Source organism: Dermacentor albipictus, chromosome 7, assembly GCF_038994185.2.
Source record: "Dermacentor albipictus isolate Rhodes 1998 colony chromosome 7, USDA_Dalb.pri_finalv2, whole genome shotgun sequence".
Lineage (NCBI taxonomy): Eukaryota > Metazoa > Arthropoda > Arachnida > Ixodida > Ixodidae > Dermacentor > Dermacentor albipictus.
Genome location: NC_091827.1, coordinates 72,744,125 through 72,763,720, shown reverse-complemented (window position 1 = coordinate 72,763,720; position 19,596 = coordinate 72,744,125). Strand labels below are relative to the sequence as shown.

Genomic DNA, 19,596 nt, shown 5'->3' with positions numbered 1-19,596 from the left:
TATGCAGGCACACTGTTTTCTCAATCTGACCTTTTCCTTAAACGGGAAGTTGTTGTGCTACATTTCGCTGCTGTTAACATTACGCAAGGTAGCAGCAATCTTTTGTTTAGAGCCCGCTTCTGTATCCTATGACACTGCTTTGAGGAGAATGCTTGTGCAATGTGGAAGCCATTCACTGTAAGCAAGTCATTGCCCTAACGAATGACGCAGCCTCTACAAGCCACCCTACCCTGGGTGTTTTATCTACGACTGCAGCACTGTCCACAAATGTGTTTTGTCCCTCCATCACAGGACCTTACACCGGTTCAGCGTTCCGTAGCCTTGTATGGGTCTTAAAGAAATTTCGTTCTTTTGATGTGAAGCGAACACTTCGGGCCACAAGTCCAATTTAACCATACCATAGACACTGCCACTATCCTGTCAATACGACAACGCCGGCATCGCGTATCTGCTTGAGAGCGTCGTGCAATCAACAAGGATATCGACGACAAGCTTTGCCGCCAGGAGATTGGACCTTTATATTGTCCGTGGGCGTCTCCTGTTGACATTTTTTACGAATACGAAGGGCTTTTTTCTCTTCTGTGTAGATTACTGAAGACGTAATAAAATAACTCGCAAATCACTCCCCTACCACGCATAAATGACGCCACTGACTGTCTATGAGGCGCGGAATTCTTCACTTCATTAGATTTCTGCTCGCGATATTGACAAATGCCAGTGACATAAGGCAGCCGGTGGAGGACGGCTTTTATTGCCCCTGATGGCCTATAATAATATGGCGTAATGTCTTTTGTAGTTTGTAATGCACCCGCAACCTATGAGCGCGCGATGGACACAATTTTGCCTTACGTGAAGTAGCACACATACTTGTGCTATTTCGATGGTGTTGTCTTTTGATCGGGACTTCCCCAGGCACCTTCGGCGGCTAATATCTGGCCTGAAATACTTAACGAATGCCTGCCTATAATCATCATCCCCACCAGCCTGGTTACGCCCACTGCAGTGCAAAGGCATCTCCCATACTTCTCCAACTACCCTGGTCATGTACTAGATGTGGCCATGTTGTCCCTGTATACTTCTTAATCTCATCCGCCGACCTAACTTTCTGCCGCCCCCTGCTACGCTTCCCTTTCCTTGAATCTAGTACGTAAACCTTAATTACCATCGGTCATCTTCCCTCCTCTTTACATGTCCTGGCTATGCACAATTCTTTTTCTTGATTTCAACTAAGATATCATTAACTCGCGTTCGTTCCCTTACCCAATCTGGTCTTTTCTGATACCCTAACGTTATACCCATCAATCTCCTTTCCATAGCTCGATGTGTCGTCCTCAATTTATTCGTCACCTACAGCTGAACTGTAAAAAGTAATGCTTCGCAGCAAGACAGCTTACAATGCTCGGTCATGCTGTATCCAAAGACGGTGTCCTCCACAATCCGACCAAACTTCGCGCAATCGCTGTATCCCCCGAACCGATGGCTATAAGTAACTACGTAATTTCCGAGGTTCATTCAGACAGTTCATTCTAAATTTTCCGGCTATCAGATTATGACAGGCTTGACTGGTCGGAAGCAATGGCACTCTCTCAGTATGGTAATCGAAATGCGAGGGCGCTTTCATGACTGTGCCCCACTTTCTTACTTCACTCCTAAGTAAGCGTCATTAGGAGCCAACATCCCCTACGGAAGTGTACACAGACGCCAGCAATGTCGACCTCGGCGCTGTTCTTGCGCAGCGCAACCCATCTTTCGGTGAATACGTCATTGCATTCACAAGTCGAACACTTACAAATGCCGAGACCAACTACATCGGGACGGAGAGAGAATGTTTAATCGTCGGGGCCCTTTGCAAATCTCGTCCTTATTTGTATGTGCACGCATTACATATCGTAAAAGACCATCATGGACTCTGTTGGCCCTCATCATTTAAATATCCCTCAAGCCGGCCTGCTCGGTGCGCACTTTGGCTACAAGACTTTGACATCCGCGTTGTGCAAAGAAATGGACGCCAGGATTCAACGCAGGCGTCCTGTAATGCTCGGCCTTGCTCGAGAAGATTTACTGTTCCTCAGCGTTTCAGTTTACCATTTATTCAACTGACATTAGAACCATCGCTTTTCGAGCAGCGCAAGGACCACTGTATTGCCTCCTTTATAGACTTTCTCTCCTGATCAATCAACACAGCTGACAACACGCACGCTGCTTCGTCAAGCTCGCCATTTTACCGGTGCCGATCACCGCCTTTACTGACGTAATTAGTACTGAAACGGTCGCCAGTGGTTATTGGTAAGACCTCGGAACCTGCGTTCCGATATTTACTCATCCATCCATGCTAATCCGGGTGATGGACACTTTCAAGTTTTCAACACTTACCACTTTGACAGTGGTACTACTGGTGCGAGATGCAAAGCTAGGTTCAAAGGTTTGATCGAGCTTGCCCCGATTGGCCACACCGCATATCTGCCTCTCCCGGTTTCCAACTGCTGTACTGCCTCTGCCTTGCCCTGCGCGGTCATTTGGGCGTGTCGGAGTTGATTTGCATGGGGCACTTCCCCTAACAACTGTAGGCAACCGGTGAACCACCGTCGCACTTTAAACCCTCTCGCGACAGGTTGAAACCGTCGCCCTACCGGCAGCTGCAGCTCGCGACAGTGTGTCGTTCATCGTTCGCAGTTATATCCTCCACCACGGTCCACCATAGGAACTGCTCATTGATCGTGGGGGCGCCTCTTTGTCTAAAGTAGTCGAAGCCATTCTTGATAAATGCCATGTAGCTCATCGCACAACTACAACGTCTCAGCCTCAAGTCAACTGGCTCACTAAACGCTTTAACCGTACGCTTGGCGACATGCTTGCAATGTACGTCGCCTCTCACTACACAAATTGTGACCTGATTCTACCCTTTCTTACCTACGTATATACCACCGCGATGCAGAGTGCCACTGACATTTGGCCATTTTTCTTTTTGTATGGCTGTCATTCGTCGTAGACTATCGACACAATGCTCCCGTACCTGTCTGACGCATCCCAGGGTGTACCTGTTTATGCCACCGCGAGACATGCTGAGGAGAGTCGTGAATTCGCATGGGCCTTAACTTCATCCGACCAGGAGCACCAGAAGAGCAGCTGCACCGAGAACACTGACGTGCACGTGCTGCCTCGCTTATGCTGCTGTCAGTTCAGGCCAATACAGCTGGTCTCTCTTCGGAACTACTGCATAAGTACAGATGCCCTTACCGCACCATCGAGCGCATATCTTCTGTGAATTACGTCAATGAACAAGTAATGCCATCTCCGCATTTGCGCACTCCGGAATAGATGTCCATCTGCAGCTCCTGAAGACGTGCTACGACCCGCTCATCATAGTGAACTCGTAGGTCACCAGGGCCGCTCATTTTGGTTCACAGCGAAAATTGCAGTGAAGTTGATGAACGCTGGGGAATCAATTATCGCCAGCGCTAGGTACGTGATTCGCCGCTCATGCTCGGCCTTTTGCTGCTACTTGACAGCCACATTGGCTGCTCTCAGTCAACAGTCAATAAGGCCTCTTACGAACACAAACATTTTTTTTCTCGTGCAGGAGGTCTAATTGGGAATCGAATAAGGGGACATAAGTCCAATGTACTAGTTTCGGGAGCGCCCTGTTGTTTTGTTTTCGCTCAGGTTCATACATAAACAAGCAACAGTCAGCCCCCATTCAAAATGAAGATAATTTGAATGTTCTTTGCACGATCCACTATCTTGGTGGATAGGAGAGATGCAGATATGTTAACTAGGGTTGTTTACATTCGACTTCCCCTTTCAACGGGATTTTTGATTATGATGACAACGCTTTGTGACCTAGGCTGAGCAAATGATTGCATACAAAGCTCGTTTTCAATGTATCCATGGGTACAGGAGTATAGGCGCACAGTTATATCGATAATTATTACAGAGGAACATTTTTTTACCTGCACCATCACACACTCGCCATGGTTAAAGTGTGCAACCCACTCCAATTAGAAGATGTTAGCTGTTTCTGAAATCATATTTTTATAGTTTATGTGTTTATCAGCTGTTTATAAATTGGTCGTGCATCTGTGGATAAATATATCTGTCTTGTTCGTGAAAGAAAAATAGCAAACTCATTAACTAGATGTGGACGCAGCCTTGTAATAACTACCGACATTTTTTTTTCTCCGGAACCATAATTAGGAGTTGTACAAGCCACAAATATATCGTAACTCAGCAAAAATATACTGAGAATAATAATGAAAATGGTATCATTGAACTTGACACAGCCAGTATGAGTGTAAGTTTGCAGCAATCCGCAGAGTATCTAATAAGCCTCTGCCGTCATTGCTGGCGCCGACAATGTGCTATATGAAGTACTTTTTCCTTGCAAGAGGCATTATGTGTACAATTCGTGGCGCAACGAAAGCAAAGGTTACTGGTTTAGGCAGACACCTTAGTGCACTGCGCACCTATTAGGCAAAAAGAAAGATCAATATTTTATCTTAGTAAAAATGAACATCGCATGCAACTATTTCGTCGAATTCCTGTATAAAAATCTGCCCATTTTATACATAAAGAATCGGGACACCCTCCTGTACGGAAGTAAAAAATACCACATATCTTGTTACTTACTCTCGAGAGGTCTTCTTTGCTTTGCAATGACCATGGCGACAACTGCAATAAAGTTTAGCAGGGATTTAGAATGGAATATTTCAACACAATTTCATGGTACCACCAAGCTTATTACATGCAGTACAACAGAACCAGAAAAACTCGGCACAAACATGACAAAACAATTATAATGCCTCAGCGCAGAACCGACCCATACAAGCTGTCCTTCTTTCTAAGAACGATAGCAGACTGGAAAAAGTTGCCCTATGATGTGGCCACCTTATCATCACCCGATTCATTTTTTTCATCAGTCAGTACTAGCCAAGAACTTTGTGTGCTCTGTTTTTATGCTTTATTTTCGGATTTGAGTCTAACGCGTTTGCGTCTTATTTTGCTTGTTCCTGATTTGCTTCGGAGTAACCTTACTGTGTGGCTATGCGGTTCTCTGTTGCAGTTGTTACTGTTGTTTTGTTGGTGAACCATTAATATCTAGACGTCATGTACCCACTCCTGCCTTGGCTACCAATGGCGGCTGGCAGTATTGAATAAATAAATGTTTAAAAAATGCTGACACACGCAAAGCACTTACTGAAAAGTAGGCAGCAGTGCTTTATTGGAAAGCCCATTTATGTTGCCAAATTACCATATCTTTCGATCTGTGCGAGACCAATAAAAGGTGCACTAAACACAGCCCATGTTACATAGCGTAATAATACGATTAGGGAGAATAGGTCATTTGATGCAAAGAGAAACGTTGTCGGAGGCTGAGCTCTGTCACCTAGTGCTACTAGCTATTTTACTATTTTCTTCAATCCTGCAGCTGCCCAACAAGCATCGGTTTCTATCGATTTCTATGAGTTATCAATGCCGCTACTACATCTTGCCGGTAACGAGCTGAAACGCTTCAAGGCAGCCATAATCGAAAGGATTAATAAATAGTGGCTGGCACCCGTTCTTGTGAAAACTAAGAAAGATTGCAGCATCCGCCTTTTTGTTGTTTCGAGAGAGCTGAATAAAAAACAAACGGCGGAACTCATCTCTCTATGACTGTCAATGGCAATGCGAATAGCATTCGAGCAATGTTGCGACACACCTTAGTTAGAAAGCTATGTTTATTAGCATTGAAACTATGTACCGATACATTTTTGTAGCAGTGCCATAAACGTTTTACTTGTAAGGAGTGTATACAGCCTTGATTCACTCTCGTGCGTCATCTCTAGACAAACTGTGTCCTTTGGCGGCACCACCTTGAAGTGCGCGTGTGGCGTATGTATCAATATACATTCGGAGATTGACTTTGTATGAAGCGGGCCTAGCTTTGTCAAACACTGGAGATGCTTGAGGTTATTTAATACGTTAACCTCACTAAGGTAATTCACGCACTTTCGGAGGGCAATGTGTGTACGTATGAATGTTTCTGTCTAACCATTTTCCTGCCTACCTGGATTACTGGGTAGCCGATGGTCGATAGGGAAGCGCATCGGGCCGCTGTGGTGAGGTAAGAGAGTCTGAAACCAACCATCGGACTAACTTCGGTCATTGAGTATATGGCAATGAGAACACACGTACTCAATTACGATGACGCAGGACTGGGCAGGTGCCGATGATGGAACAAATTCTTTGACACTCATTTGGAACTATGAGTGTGTGACACATGTTCTGTACTGGTCTTCACCCAACCACCCTGACGCCAGCTTTAGCCACTGGGTACAAGCAACTAAGGTTGTGCTGCTCTTCAGTGGTTCTTACTGGCGCCAACTTTGGTAACTAGGTATCTGCCACTGGGAATGCGCCGCTCTACAATGACGAAACAGCTCCGTTAAATTTTTCATTTGCTGAGCGGAATGAACCATTGGTGAAAATGTTTCGCCAAGTACAGCAACCAGACGCATCAGCAGGCGGAGCCATAAATGCACTGATTTTATCCCGCTTCTGAAAGGACTTCTTTCCCGCCAACGCGAGCTGCGCCATCAGTGCACTGAGAATGCGCCGTTATTCAATGAAACACGCACAAATTCGAGCAAATCAGTATGTGCCGCTGAGTGCGTGGTGGGCGAGGGAACAATTGGCCGCCGCGGTTCTCCTCTGGTAGGCCGCGCGCGGAAATATTTACAGTGCCACAAGATGTCGCAGCGTTAGGTGAAAGAAGTGCAAAAGGGGAGCTCGGTGGTCTCATGACGAACTTCTCAGCGTTCGAAGGCACAGGTGCCCCATGCATTTCTAAGCCACAGCCAGCCTTCGCTGCGTTGGCCTTTGATGACGCCTAGTACTTTTAGAGAAGCGCGAAAGAGGAGTCCTGCTGCAGTACAGGCCTCGTGCATAACGCGCTTCGATGGTGGAAATACGTTGTTTCACAATATTGATTCAATGTTAAGCCTTGCCGTCGACAGTCATTGTGAGATGGGTTCTGTCGCAATATGTTTGTCATTGAGGAATAGCAGGATGAAAACGCTCATACACAGTGACCAAAGCTTGTGTCGAGATAGTTCATTGAAGAACTGAAGATGGCGAGTGGCACATACCGAATTATCCAAGTTAGCGTCAAGAAAGTGTGTTGAACATGGACGCCTACCACATCTTGTTGCACATTGCTGCCATTTGTCAAGCTCGCAACAATCAGGTTCACTGAAAAGCGGCACATACCAGGGGTCACATACACAGTTCCAGATACCGAGTGCCCCATACTCACTGACGGAAGTTTTTCAGGCGAATGCTTTCGAGCGATGTTCATCAGTCCAATAAGGTACCTATTAGACGTTGTAGTAGCCAGTGACTCAGTTTGGTGATAAAAATGGTTAGAGGCAAAGTTGAAGAAGACAGAGAGACAGATGCCGCAAATTGTTCAGCCTACTTTACTATTGCTAATGACATTATAATTTCTGGTAGAAACATTTTATTAGGACAGGGACATGCTACATGTTCCGAGCTGAGCTCATTACTTCTCAAACTAGCTCAGCATCAGCATACCATGAAGTGCGTTTTCACACAGACAATTGGGACATAACCAAATTCGTGAAAAATAAAGGATCATATTGTCCGTTTTCAGTGTGCATCGGTATATCTTAAGCTCCCGCTACTTTTAAAAAAAATTAGGAAGATTATCCTTCCAAGTTGATAAGGTGCCCAACATTAAATCTATGACAATATTACCATTCGTAAGCCTAGGCAGGGGCCCGCTCCCTGTAATGCCAAGTATTTTCTTTCAGTAACCAATCACGCACAGCCAACTACAATATAGGCGAGTGAAGTTGTACCAGGTGGCGTAGCTTGCAGCACAATAATTTAGCAGAGCCAAAGGGTGAAGGCCCTAGACAGTGTTGCGCGAGGGCATTGCTGATGCGACCTTTCGAAAGGGAAACCGGAGCGTTACGTATGTTTCCTCAATTTAACAGTCAATCTGATGTGTGCTCGCCCTGGCGCTGGTATGTGTCAATAGAGACGGCGGCTCAGGACAATAACTCTATCGAATCACATACGGACATTTTTTTTTGTTTTCATTTGCACCACGGGAGCGTCTTAATCAGGTCTAAGGAATAACAAAGCGTTGACCTTCGCAGAGGTTTCATATGCTGAGTAACGACAATTCGCTGCACAATATCCATATAACCTAAACCACTGCCCTATCCTTAAGAGCGCATATAGAGCGAATTATAAGTTTCACTGCTTATGTCTTCGTAAATATCATTGGAAATGAATAGTAGTTGAGGAACGCAATATAATAATGCCTGCAGATGACGCACCAAAAATGACAGGCCAGCTTGTTCTGCTTATGGCGGCTGTGTAATGTTAATGGTGGAGGAACTGGTAAGAACTTTTCAGTTCTTGCCAATTACTTTCGTGAGGCACAGGGTGTGCATCACCCATTGTACCGCACGCATTTCCACTCCTTGTGACCTAGTATTTTATCGCTGTTTCACAATGAGTTTCATGGACCAAGGCCATCACCGATAACTCCGCGGGTCTCTGCGTTCATCTCACGAAGATTGCATAAAATACCTTAATTTCATGAACATATATGTTAAAACGAACGCCTTTATTTCAACTGAGTTTGAATGTGTCATCCGTTTGTAGAATGGATGACACATGTACATAAACGAGCCTCGTGATAATCCCCATATCTTTCGACCACCGTCATGCCCTACTGTGGCGCGCGGACGACGCGGGAGTGCAACGAAACGAATTGGCTAATGTTGATTGAGGGTCTATTAAGCGTGAGACGGCGACCCCTTCTAACCCTACAAATCGCACTATCCCTCACAAATCCCATCAATTTAAATGCTAAATATATCCGTGCTCATCAGCGCGTAGCCCGCAGAAAGTGCCCGCCGCCTCATTCAAGCTTAGCGGGGAAGAGGTCACCGATTGGCGCAAAATACAGGCTGGGGTTTTCCCTTATCTAAAAACGGTAAATGCCATTTATCCTACTCGCTATAGGGCCAACTGTCCTTGGCGCGATGGCATACCCACCCTTATACATGCAAGCTGGGCGTGCACTAAGCGCCCTCGTAGGCCAAATAACAATAACAGAATGGAGCAGTCGAAAGTAGCTGACCCGTTCAGACTTCACAGGACATATTGCTTATTTACCCGGGTCAGGTAGGCGGCATAGGCCAGTGCAGCTCAGGACTGAGACTCCGACTACCCATCCTCTAAATCTTTTCTGTCCAATAAAGTGTCCTCTCTCTCTCTCTCTCCCCTCTCTCTCTCTCTCTCTCTCTCTCTCTCTCTCTATATATATATATATATATATATATATATATATATATATATATATATATATGTCTGTGTGTGTGTGTGTGTGTGTGTGTGTGTGTGTGTGTGTGTGTGTGTGTGTGTGTAATAATAATAACATTTGGGGTTTTACGTGCCAAAACCACTTTCTGATTATGAGGCACGCCGTAGTGGAGGACTCCGGAAATTTTGACCACCTGGGGTTCTTTAACGTGCACCTAAATCTAAGCACACGGGTGTTTTCGCATTTCGCCCCCATCGAAATGCGGCCGTCGTGGCCGGGATTCGATCCCGCGACCTCGTGCTCAGCAGCCCAACACCATAGCCACTGAGCAACCACGGCGGGTATGTGTGTGTATGTGTGTATACATTCATGATCATCTTACCCACTTTGCTTGTTTGCAAAGCGAGGCTTTTTATAACTGGGCATCTCCAGAGAAGACAACCTATGTGGTGATCCGAGGTTCAACGCAGGATGAAGCAGCCCTCACGCTCACTCTCGCAGGCAAAACGCTGCAGCGAGCAGAAAAATCAGTGCGCGCTCTCGGTATACCTATTGACCGCAAAGGCACAGCGGATGCGTGGCTCGCAGACCTTCGTCGGACATGGCATAACACTCTGCACCTCATAAAACGAATCTGTTTCCGCATGGGCGGTGCTGGTACCGACTTATGCCGAAAGCTTGTTAGTGCTTTGCTGACATCCCGAGCGATATATGGAGCGCGCTGTTATGACCTGCTTGCTCGGCACTGGACACAGCTAGAAGTACTCCACAGATCAGCTCTCCGTGTTATTACTGGGCTCCCGAAACACACACGTGTCGAGGAGCTACATCGCTATGCGAAGTTGCCTACCCTCCGTGCAACCATCGAAGCATCGAAGGCAGGACACGAGGAACGCCTGAAGCACACCAGACAAGGCAAGACTCTACTGGCCTACATGGGAAAGGATACATCCACTTTGCCACAACTGCCATCCGACATCTCACCGTGGGATGACATTGCTGTCGTCGACGCTACACCAACGCCCCGAAACATGGGTGCCCAACATGCGCACCGCCGAGCAGCATTTGCTGCGCGTCATGTGCAGACCGTGGCAGACGCACCGCCAAGTCATGAACAAGTGTACACTGACGGAGCTTTCGACCCACGCACCAGCGAAGGAGCAGTCGCCTACCACGTAGTGGGTTCTTGTGAGACACATTCTACCTTTACAACTGCTGATGCTGACGACCCAACGGACCTTGAACTCCGCGCAATAGCCTGGGCATTAGATAGAGTTTCAAGCACCACGCAAGCAAAACACATCGATATATACACCGACTCTCAGTATGCGCTGCACGCCTGCAAGTCGCGCCACACATCATCATCGGTAGTACTCCTCGTCAAGCAGGCCTTCAGGCGTGCGGAGGCCCACGGGGTCACTGCAACACTTCATTGGATCCCTGGTCACCAGGGCATCGAGGGAAATGAGAGAGCCCACGAGGCGGCGCGCGCCCTTCTTTCCAACCGCGTCGTCTCCCGCGATCCTTCAGAAGCCCTCACAACCAGCACAAGCAACACGACAAATGGAGCGCCGTATGACCCAGACAGAGCTCTGAGAGCGGCAGCCAACCGACGCAAGAGGGAACTCCGTGCGAGTGTGCCCTCAGACCCAGACCCACTTCCAGCGGGTCTTCCCAGGTCGGGGCAGGTGCTGCTGCATAGGCTCCGTTCCGGCTTCGTCTTAACACCGGATGTGCTGCAGTGGTGGCGACAGTACCGGCCACGCCGGGAAAGACGCCCTCCATCTCCGCCTCCCAACTCCCTTCCATCGCAGGAACCCGGCCATCCCACAGCCTCCGCGGACCAAGAAGTGCTCCAGACGCCACACAGGTGCCCTGACTGCGACATGGCTACACGGCCATCCGCAGCCCATCTGTTTTGGGAGTGCCAGCGACACCCTCAACAGCGGGACCACCACCTGAGGGCGGTGTGAGTGTCGTCCTACGAGGAGTGGATTAGACCAGCAACTGGCTCGATGGATTCCGATAGGGCCATTCTGGACTCACTCTTGGCTTTCGCCAAGGATGCGCAGCTTCTAGGACGGCTCTGAGTACGCCTCCCCCCTCCCCTTCCTATTCCCCATTATAGGCCTTCGCGCCATCCCTTAATAAATACATTTTGTTATCATCATAACTGGGCTTCCGAGAATATGCAGCCTGTCCTTGAAGTAATTTTCTCACACCTGAGGCAAGCATCGCGCGGTCACCCGCAGTGTTGTCTGAACAGACCAATCAAACGCTCTCTTCTTTGATAGGAGGTCACTTTTTTTGCTTGAAAAACAAATAACATTGCCTACGCTGAGCAGCTGTCTTATCTGATTGGCTGACAAGAGGCGAGGAGCACGCTCAAGTGGAAAGAGATTCGATGGGGCCGAGCCACTGCACTGAAAATCGATAACTGGATGAAGAGGGTGGTGCCGGCGTCTGCGATTGGTCCGCTGTCCCTTATATAACCAGCGGCGGTTGGTCGAAAATCACGGCGGCAAGCAACGGAAGCTAAAGACTGACGCTAAATGGATCCTCAGCAAACAATAGCTGGCAGAACGAGTTTTGTAAGCGTGCCGAAAGTGCTAGAAAACGTTACGTGGCGCCACAAAAAGTTTTATGATACGCAAATAAACCCATGCTTTCTGGTGGGTGTGAGTAGCCAGTGCCTGGGCGATCGGCGATAGCCATCTTTTATTCCTGTCAGAACAGGGCAGCCTGCGGCCATTTAGAAGAAAACTAAGCTTTTTCGGCATATTAATGCATCTTTAACGCATACACGTTACTTTGATGCGGTGAGTTTTTTGTGGTTTTGTGACGTTGCGTGAAAGGCAGGTGAAGTGGGTGCAGCCCGAAAGCTTTTTAACAATAGCCGAGGGCTAACGCGGAAAACGCATTGAATCAGAAATAACTATTTTGCTTTCGTTCGGTCAAATCATACATATTCAGTTGCACACGTCCTATCAGATGACGAGGTGTCGCGGTTGGTGAGCTCTCACAGTTAGGGAGATGGGGAGCTATCGAGTTATCCCGTGACAGCCAGGCGAAATGGGGGTGGTCCAAAAACGTTAATCGGTCCAATCTGTCCAATCCAAAAAGATCCAATCGCCTAGGTTTGACAGCAGAATTGAAATAGAAATGTTTGGAATAGTATTACGTTATTACGTCCCTGGGACACTAGGAGGTCCGAGGCACAAAGGCAAGAACAGATACATAGATCTGATCTTAGCGCAAAAGACAGACCCGCGTCGGCCATGTCTACGTTTACACCACCCACTTTTTGTCTGCCTTCCCAACGCTTGCGTGGTGGCCTCAGCGTTAAAATGTCACGCATGTCTAGTTTTCCACCTGTTCTTCGGTGCGGTGACCTTTCGTCACGATCACCAGTGTTCAAGATAATGGTTTCGTACCTTTGCTCGAAATTCTGCGTCACCTTTGTGTCGTGTGCTAAACATCTTCGCTTGTCGTCCACCTTCACAGAGTTGTATTGCTGATGATTTTCAACTTTTAAGGCTTTCGTTTTTTTGTAGACTTCCTTCTTCCCTGTATAACTATTAACGGAGGGTTTTTATGTTTTGCATCATATAACACTCTCTACACCCGTAAAATTTCATGCAACCTCATTCCTCTCCTCATCCAATGCCCACTATTAGCGCCTGTAAGCTATTTTTAATAAATAAATAAATAAATAAATAAATAAATAAATAAATAAATAAATAAATAACCAGTCACATCTAACGGTCCGTGGTAGCCACCGGCATCTCACGCCGTAGGGAATATTATTCTGTATGTAGCAGCAATTTTTTATGCGTTATAAACCATTGCTTCGAGTATCACCGCACCGACTTAGGCGAGTATTGAGTTTCGAAAATTAACAGCGCAAAACAGATAAGGACGAAGGAAAAGAAGACGACACTGGCGCTATGTCGTGTTCTTCTTGTGCACAAGGGACAGTCCCATTGTCATGTCCTTTTCCTTCGTCGTTTTCTATTTTGCGTGGCTAATTTTCGAAACGTGAATCGCCACCAACTCGCCCAAGTTTCTCTTCTAGTACAGTTCATTTCTTGTACATGAAGCTCTGTCTTACTTCCAAACTACTTCGCGAATGAATCGGCCGCCGCCGACATCGACGATAGCGGTTTGCGTGTGCAGAGCCAGGGTTTGTTCCTGGAAAGTTTTTGTCCACCGCAGTTACAAATGATGTGTGGTTTCCAAAGCCTTCGATAGGACACGCCGAAATAATTAGCCGCGTTCTGTGCTCGGAATAGTGGCGGCAAGTGCAATTTTTCCAGGACTGTTTGATGGTAGCGTGTTCCACAGACACAACGCCACTCTCATGTTCTTCTTTTCCTTCGTCCTTGTCTGTTTTGCGCTGGTAATATAAAAAAATCATAAATCACCAACTAGCCGAGTTTGTCTTCGAGTACAGTTGTATCGAGTTCTGTGCCGCAAACCAAACTCTGTGTCCACGAGCCATTGGTGCTTTTAAAACTGGCACTTCAAAATAGATGAATACAACGAGGAATGGTTTACTTTTCCATATATACGTTAACTGTCTTAAAACGAAATTTCCGGAAATCCAATGCTTTCGACAATGGGACTTGTCTTTGTCTAGGCAATAACTACTTTGGTTGACAGCTTGTATATTGCTCAGCCTCACTGACAGCGACTGAGGACCTCGAATTTGTTCTTGCGTTAAGTAGAATGAAGGAAATCAAAACATTCAAAAAAGAGAGAGTGTTTGCTTGTGATAAGACAGAAACTCCGGTGGATGAGGGATATTGGTGCCGGTTATTCAAAGAAATAGGGGAGGCAAAAGCGAATGAAATTACTTTTAGATGTGGGTCACCTTATCCGACATGTTCTTTTAGTAAAGCCAGAAAATTGAACTTACGAGAAGATCTACTGGGGGTATTTGATTTAAAGAGCGTCTAAAGCCAAGAGTATATCAAGAATTAATTTTTTTTAATTATGTGGTTTTACGTGCCAAAACCACTTTCTGATTATGAGGCACGCCGTAGTGGAGGGCTCCGGAAATTTCGACCACCTGGGGTTCTTTAACGTGCGCCTAAATCTAAGCACACGGGTGTTTTCGCATTTCGCCCCCATCGAAATGCGGCCGCCGTGGCCGGGAGATATATCAAGAAGCATCGACTTAGGAAAATAAAAGCACGTACAGTAGCACACAGAAATAAGCAGGAAAACATGTCTAGTTAAATGTTAACAAATACACATAATTGAAAAAATATAGCTGACTAAATGAGCACCAAGAAGTAAAAAAAAGCACTGCTGAGAACAGTGAGAAATAATTATTAAAAATTATAATTAGCGATGAACGGCTTGAGTCAAATAGACTATTAATTGAGCGGGAGATATCATTCTTCTCACTAGGTGTAAAACACAGACATGACGTGCTCCGCTTCACATTTTTCTCTTTATTAAAACGAGGAGATTCGAGTGCTTTGTTCAGAGGCTACGGCATGCGTCTTGATGACTGTAATAGTTTTGGCGTTTTCGCTGCTAAGTTCGCAATGTGTGCAATTAAATACCAGCCGCTGTGGTCGCCTTTAGATTGGAGAGAACCGGAAAAATTACCGTGTACTTTGCATTGTGTGCACAATAACGATGGCCATGTTGTCAAAGTTATTCAGGAGTGCCCCATTTTAGCGTTGCTCATAACTACAGTGGGGTTGTAGCAAATGAAGGCCCATAATTCATTTGAAATATTTCTCTGAAGGAAAGCTACTTTGACTACAGATAATACCGGTTTCCTAAAAGGCGGTTTCTCTGGTTAACAGCTCAACACTTCTTTCGGAAAAGTATTTGCTTTGTAGACGCAGTCTCATTTAAATTTTATCAACTTCTGTCAGTTTACCATCCCATTTATTTTCCGGCCCACTTGGAAGCCAGATCGAGTTAGTCATACGAGCCCACTTTCGGAACACAACAATATTTCAACTCCCTTTGTGGAAACGTTAGACCCAGAGTTAACACTATCAGATGAGATGTTCCTTAACCTCTACTTTTCAATGCTTCTCGAGGGTTGATATATCTTGAGATATCTAGAACGCCAAACGTCGAAGAATCATTAATGCGCCACAGAAACAAACGGTTATTCATGCTCCTATAAAGCCAGTCGCGTTCGCATCCTAACTATTGCATATAAACCCCATCTTGTCATATAACCTGTTACGCTCAATGCGTCTCAAAAATACACAGGATGGTGAGTTTGTAACGCAAATTTTTAGGACTGTAAAGTACTGTTGCAACTGTTGAAAGTACAGTTACCTTGTGTCAGCCTACATTAGTATTGAACGCACTAACACAGCCTACTATTACCAAAAGCACGCACTAGTTAAGGACGATTTACCTCGGCAACAGGTTTTAGAAAGCTTTACATGGAATACCCGAAATTCAAGCATTGCATGCCTTCATTCCTTGCGCTAGATCACAACAAAACTGAAGGAGTTGCTTTTTACCCTCTCACTGTAATAAAACTGTTGCCCTTGTTAATTGATGTAATTGCTACTCACATTTTTGCATGCATTTCATTTTACATAGTTCGGGACTTCAACCATTATTGTTGGATTGAGGAAGACGTGTATGTAAGTATTGTTAAACTAAATTCCAGAAAAAAAAACTGAAAATATTCTACGGTACACGCTATGCGTCTTTGCTCTCAAACTCGACCCCACTCAACATCTTGAGGATCTAACTTCCTGCTTCTTTCTTGAAGACATTTCAGTTTACAGGAAGCTTTATGGCGTATCCCACTTAACCACCACACTACTCTTAGATGCCCAAATGTTCACGTTTTTTTAAACATACGCCATTTAACCAGACGAACAGTAGTGTGCCGAGTGAGGCACTGCCATGGGCATTCTTCGTCGCCTTAAACACTCTCTGGTAGACGCAACGTGGTGCCTAGCGCTCTTACCGCCAACCACCACCTACTAATGAATAAAAAGGTGACTCCTAACGGTGTCTGCGCAAAACTTCCACTTCCTTGCAGATGAAATTAGTTCGACTTCCCTCCCGTGATGCGCGACGCAGCCGCAAACCCCCTTACACCACATCTATGCAAAGGAAAAGCATAGGCTTGACCACGACGCGGGAAATGTACAATACTGCAGGCACATTGCGTGGCTTGATGAGCCATGACGAGAGGAGGACAATATCACCACCTGGTGTTACAGGAACCCATTTTTAACGGCGCCTTACCGAGCACTGTCCTCACGTCAACGCTGCCCCATGTGCTTCCAGCCATAAAATCAAGTTCTGATGCCTCTCTCGCATTTCTCACCTCTATCGCTGCATAGTATCGCAAGCTACCTATCGCGCGAAACTCAGCAAGCAAGTAAGAAAAACTGCCGAATTCACTATAATTTTTCACTGATTGGTGAAGTCTCCTTGCTAATTTCACCCGGCGAGTGCACCCTAAGGTGTCTGCTAAAGTCTCAAAACACTCAAGTGATCTTCAAAAGAGTGTAGGCTTGGGCTGGTTGGTAAAACGTGGTTACACTGGAAGCACAGCGCGCAGAAAAACAAACCACAAAGACCAGACAGGACGAGCGCTAACTTTCAACACTGCGTTTATTGCGGAAAAGGAGCATATATACGCAACTGATTCTGCCAAGGGAACTTTTGTTTCAAACTTTTCTCCTTCTTCCCTTGTAGAATCAGTTGCGAATCAGCAGGCACCTAGATGTAGGTATGGCCCAGTGTCTCATAAACCTGTGGTGTAGTGTTCAGTTCGCCGTATTATTGTATAATTCTAATGCAATTCTACAATGCTAATTACATATACGAGATGCTAGCTGGTATACGCCTTCTCTTACGGATCATTGCACCTATAACCAGCCTTCTGGACCATTTATTGCTATGTAAATTCTTTGGAAGGTAATATAATATATGATTTTTGACAATTAAGAAGCTTTATAAATCTTGCCTTTTGTACCACGGCATCGGTAAATAGTACAGTCTTGTATAGCCGGACCACCAATCTACTGTGGTAGCTGCTGCAATTTTAATTCATATTCAAGTCCCAGTAGTACTGTTTGGCATCAGAATTGTAGTAGATTCGCATAGACCCATTTTCGCACTATATACGGAATTACTTGCGTCATCCTATATTTCAATGAATGTGCAATTAACACACGTAGGTCCATAAGATATTTTGATGCCAATCGAAGTATACTGGTGTTTGAAGAAGCAAAATTAATTGTTTCACGAGGGCTTTTTCTTGCAGCTCTAATACAAGTGTAGATTGTGCGACGTCTGTTACAAGGTGCTGACGATATGAAATAATATTCGACAGAAAGTCTAGTAATGCTTGCGTTGTCTATCGCTATGGGACTGCACTTTACAAATTATGAAAAATTTATATATATTTTTTATATTTAGCTAATTTTTTTTATATTTAGCTCCCGTGTAATACTCAGTATGCTGTAGACGTTTAGGGCATATATTGAAAAGCGTTGGATAAGGTCGTAAAATACCGCGCATGAATGTGAAAACACCAGAATATGCTGAATATATCGCAGAATAATTCCTAATATCTCTAACGAAAACGTTTATGCTTTAAAAACACTTTCTCATCAATGATTCCAGCAAATAGCCAATGTGTTTCTGATGTAGAAGTACGCACATAATTTGTGCAATGGAATATATCAGATTTTGTAAAAAGCCAAATGTTGTGAAAACTGAATGATTCATATGTATGAGTTCACCACTCTCCAGATGACAGAGGTTTTTGCAGTAATATTCTGAACTCTACCATAGTGAAGCATATCACACGAGCAATATTTAGCTTCAACATTGTGCCTCTTCTTGTTTCGCCTGAAAAATAAAAAAAATTGCCTCCAGGAGCTACTTGCCGTATGGCACTAAATGGAAGTATCCCCTGCGGTAGGACATCATTTGTGTAACAATTTAAAGGAAGGTATTTTGTAAATAAAAAAATTAGATGATAACCTGTACAGTTTAAAACTTTTTTAGAGATATTTATAGAAGGAAGTTGTAGTAAATCTTCGTAAAACTCTGTTTGCGCGTTCCTATATTTTACTTTAACCATGTACACCAATTAAATTACATGAAATTATTATTTCATTTGATCTTGTTACGCACGCATAACTGTGAAGATTGCCTCGCGGTAAAACCCCCTCGTGACGTATTAGGGTACATTAAAAAAGATGCTTCACCACTGTGTAGTTGCCCAAAGCACCAATTGAAATAATTTAGTTGGAAAATAGCATTAAGACTGCAACTTCATTTTACGCCCCACTTCTATGCCACATAGGGGTGGACAGAATGCCATGTCTTTTATGCGGCGAGCCAATTCAGGTACTTTCAACAAATAGTTTGATGCCAGTAATTTTGGTGTGCATTTCCGTTTGAAAATGTTAAAATGCGTAACTAGAATTTTAAGACCATTCCCTCCAACTTTACAATACAAACACGTACCGTACAGTTTGCAGCTAAGAAGTTCCTAATTTTATTTCGTTGGAATATCAAATTGTTTACTTCTGATTTTCTTGCAAATGATGCCTGCTTTTATTTCATTCATCTAAGATACGTAATTGAAGTAAAATTTTAGTCCTTTAAAATAAGTTTTCGAGCTTTAAGACTTTTATTGCACGGTGTGCTGAAAAAGACTGATAATCAAGCAACATAGTGTACCTAACACATTGTGTTCAGTATATGGGTATATGTGTGCAGAAATTTAAAGTAAGCGTTTCACCAGTGATCCAAATTGGTCATATTTCATGCTTGTGGCACAAAATAAGCGTGGAAGAGTCGTCTTGAAGCTGCCGTAGCAAATTCCTAACAGGTAAAGAGTTGACTCCTGGATTTAAAGTTGTCATTAGGAGAATTCTCAGGAAATATTGCAGTATAATATTACTACGTTCGAATAAATACTACTATAATCAGCATATTTGTTGCTTATGTTAAACAAAATAACTCTTATTTGAGGTAGATATAACAACTTGCTTACATTTATCTTCATAATCTGAGGGTTAATAAACGCACAACATATACCGATGGAACCAGAGTAGTATCACCTACTAGAAAAACTTCACGGAGTACTACATACCCAGAGATAAAATCAAAAGAAGGGTCGCACTTTTTGCCACCATTCTCTCCTTCGAAGAAATGAGCAGTCACTCGAGATCCCTTGAACGAATTTGGTGCACAAAGCTTGTTAAGATGGTCTTTATATAAAGCACTTCTCC

At 44.7% G+C, this 19,596-nt stretch overlaps 1 protein-coding gene across 3 annotated transcripts in view; it reads right to left on the bottom strand.

Moving 5' to 3' along the window:
* Positions 1 to 19,596, bottom strand: part of LOC135916070 (uncharacterized) — a 38,883-nt gene extending 19,287 nt beyond the window's left edge. For 2 of the 3 annotated variants that reach the window (XM_065449308.1, XM_065449306.1), the window contains exons 1-2: positions 19,458 to 19,596; positions 4,627 to 4,668 (exon numbers count right to left, since the gene is read on the bottom strand). In XM_065449308.1, the coding sequence (XP_065305380.1) occupies positions 4,627 to 4,668; positions 19,458 to 19,500 (85 nt within the window). In that variant the 5' untranslated portion in view covers positions 19,501 to 19,596. Of the gene's footprint in view, positions 1 to 4,626; positions 4,669 to 6,046; positions 6,114 to 19,457 lie in introns of all 3 variants that reach the window. The other variant, XM_065449307.1, reaches the window with a different exon arrangement.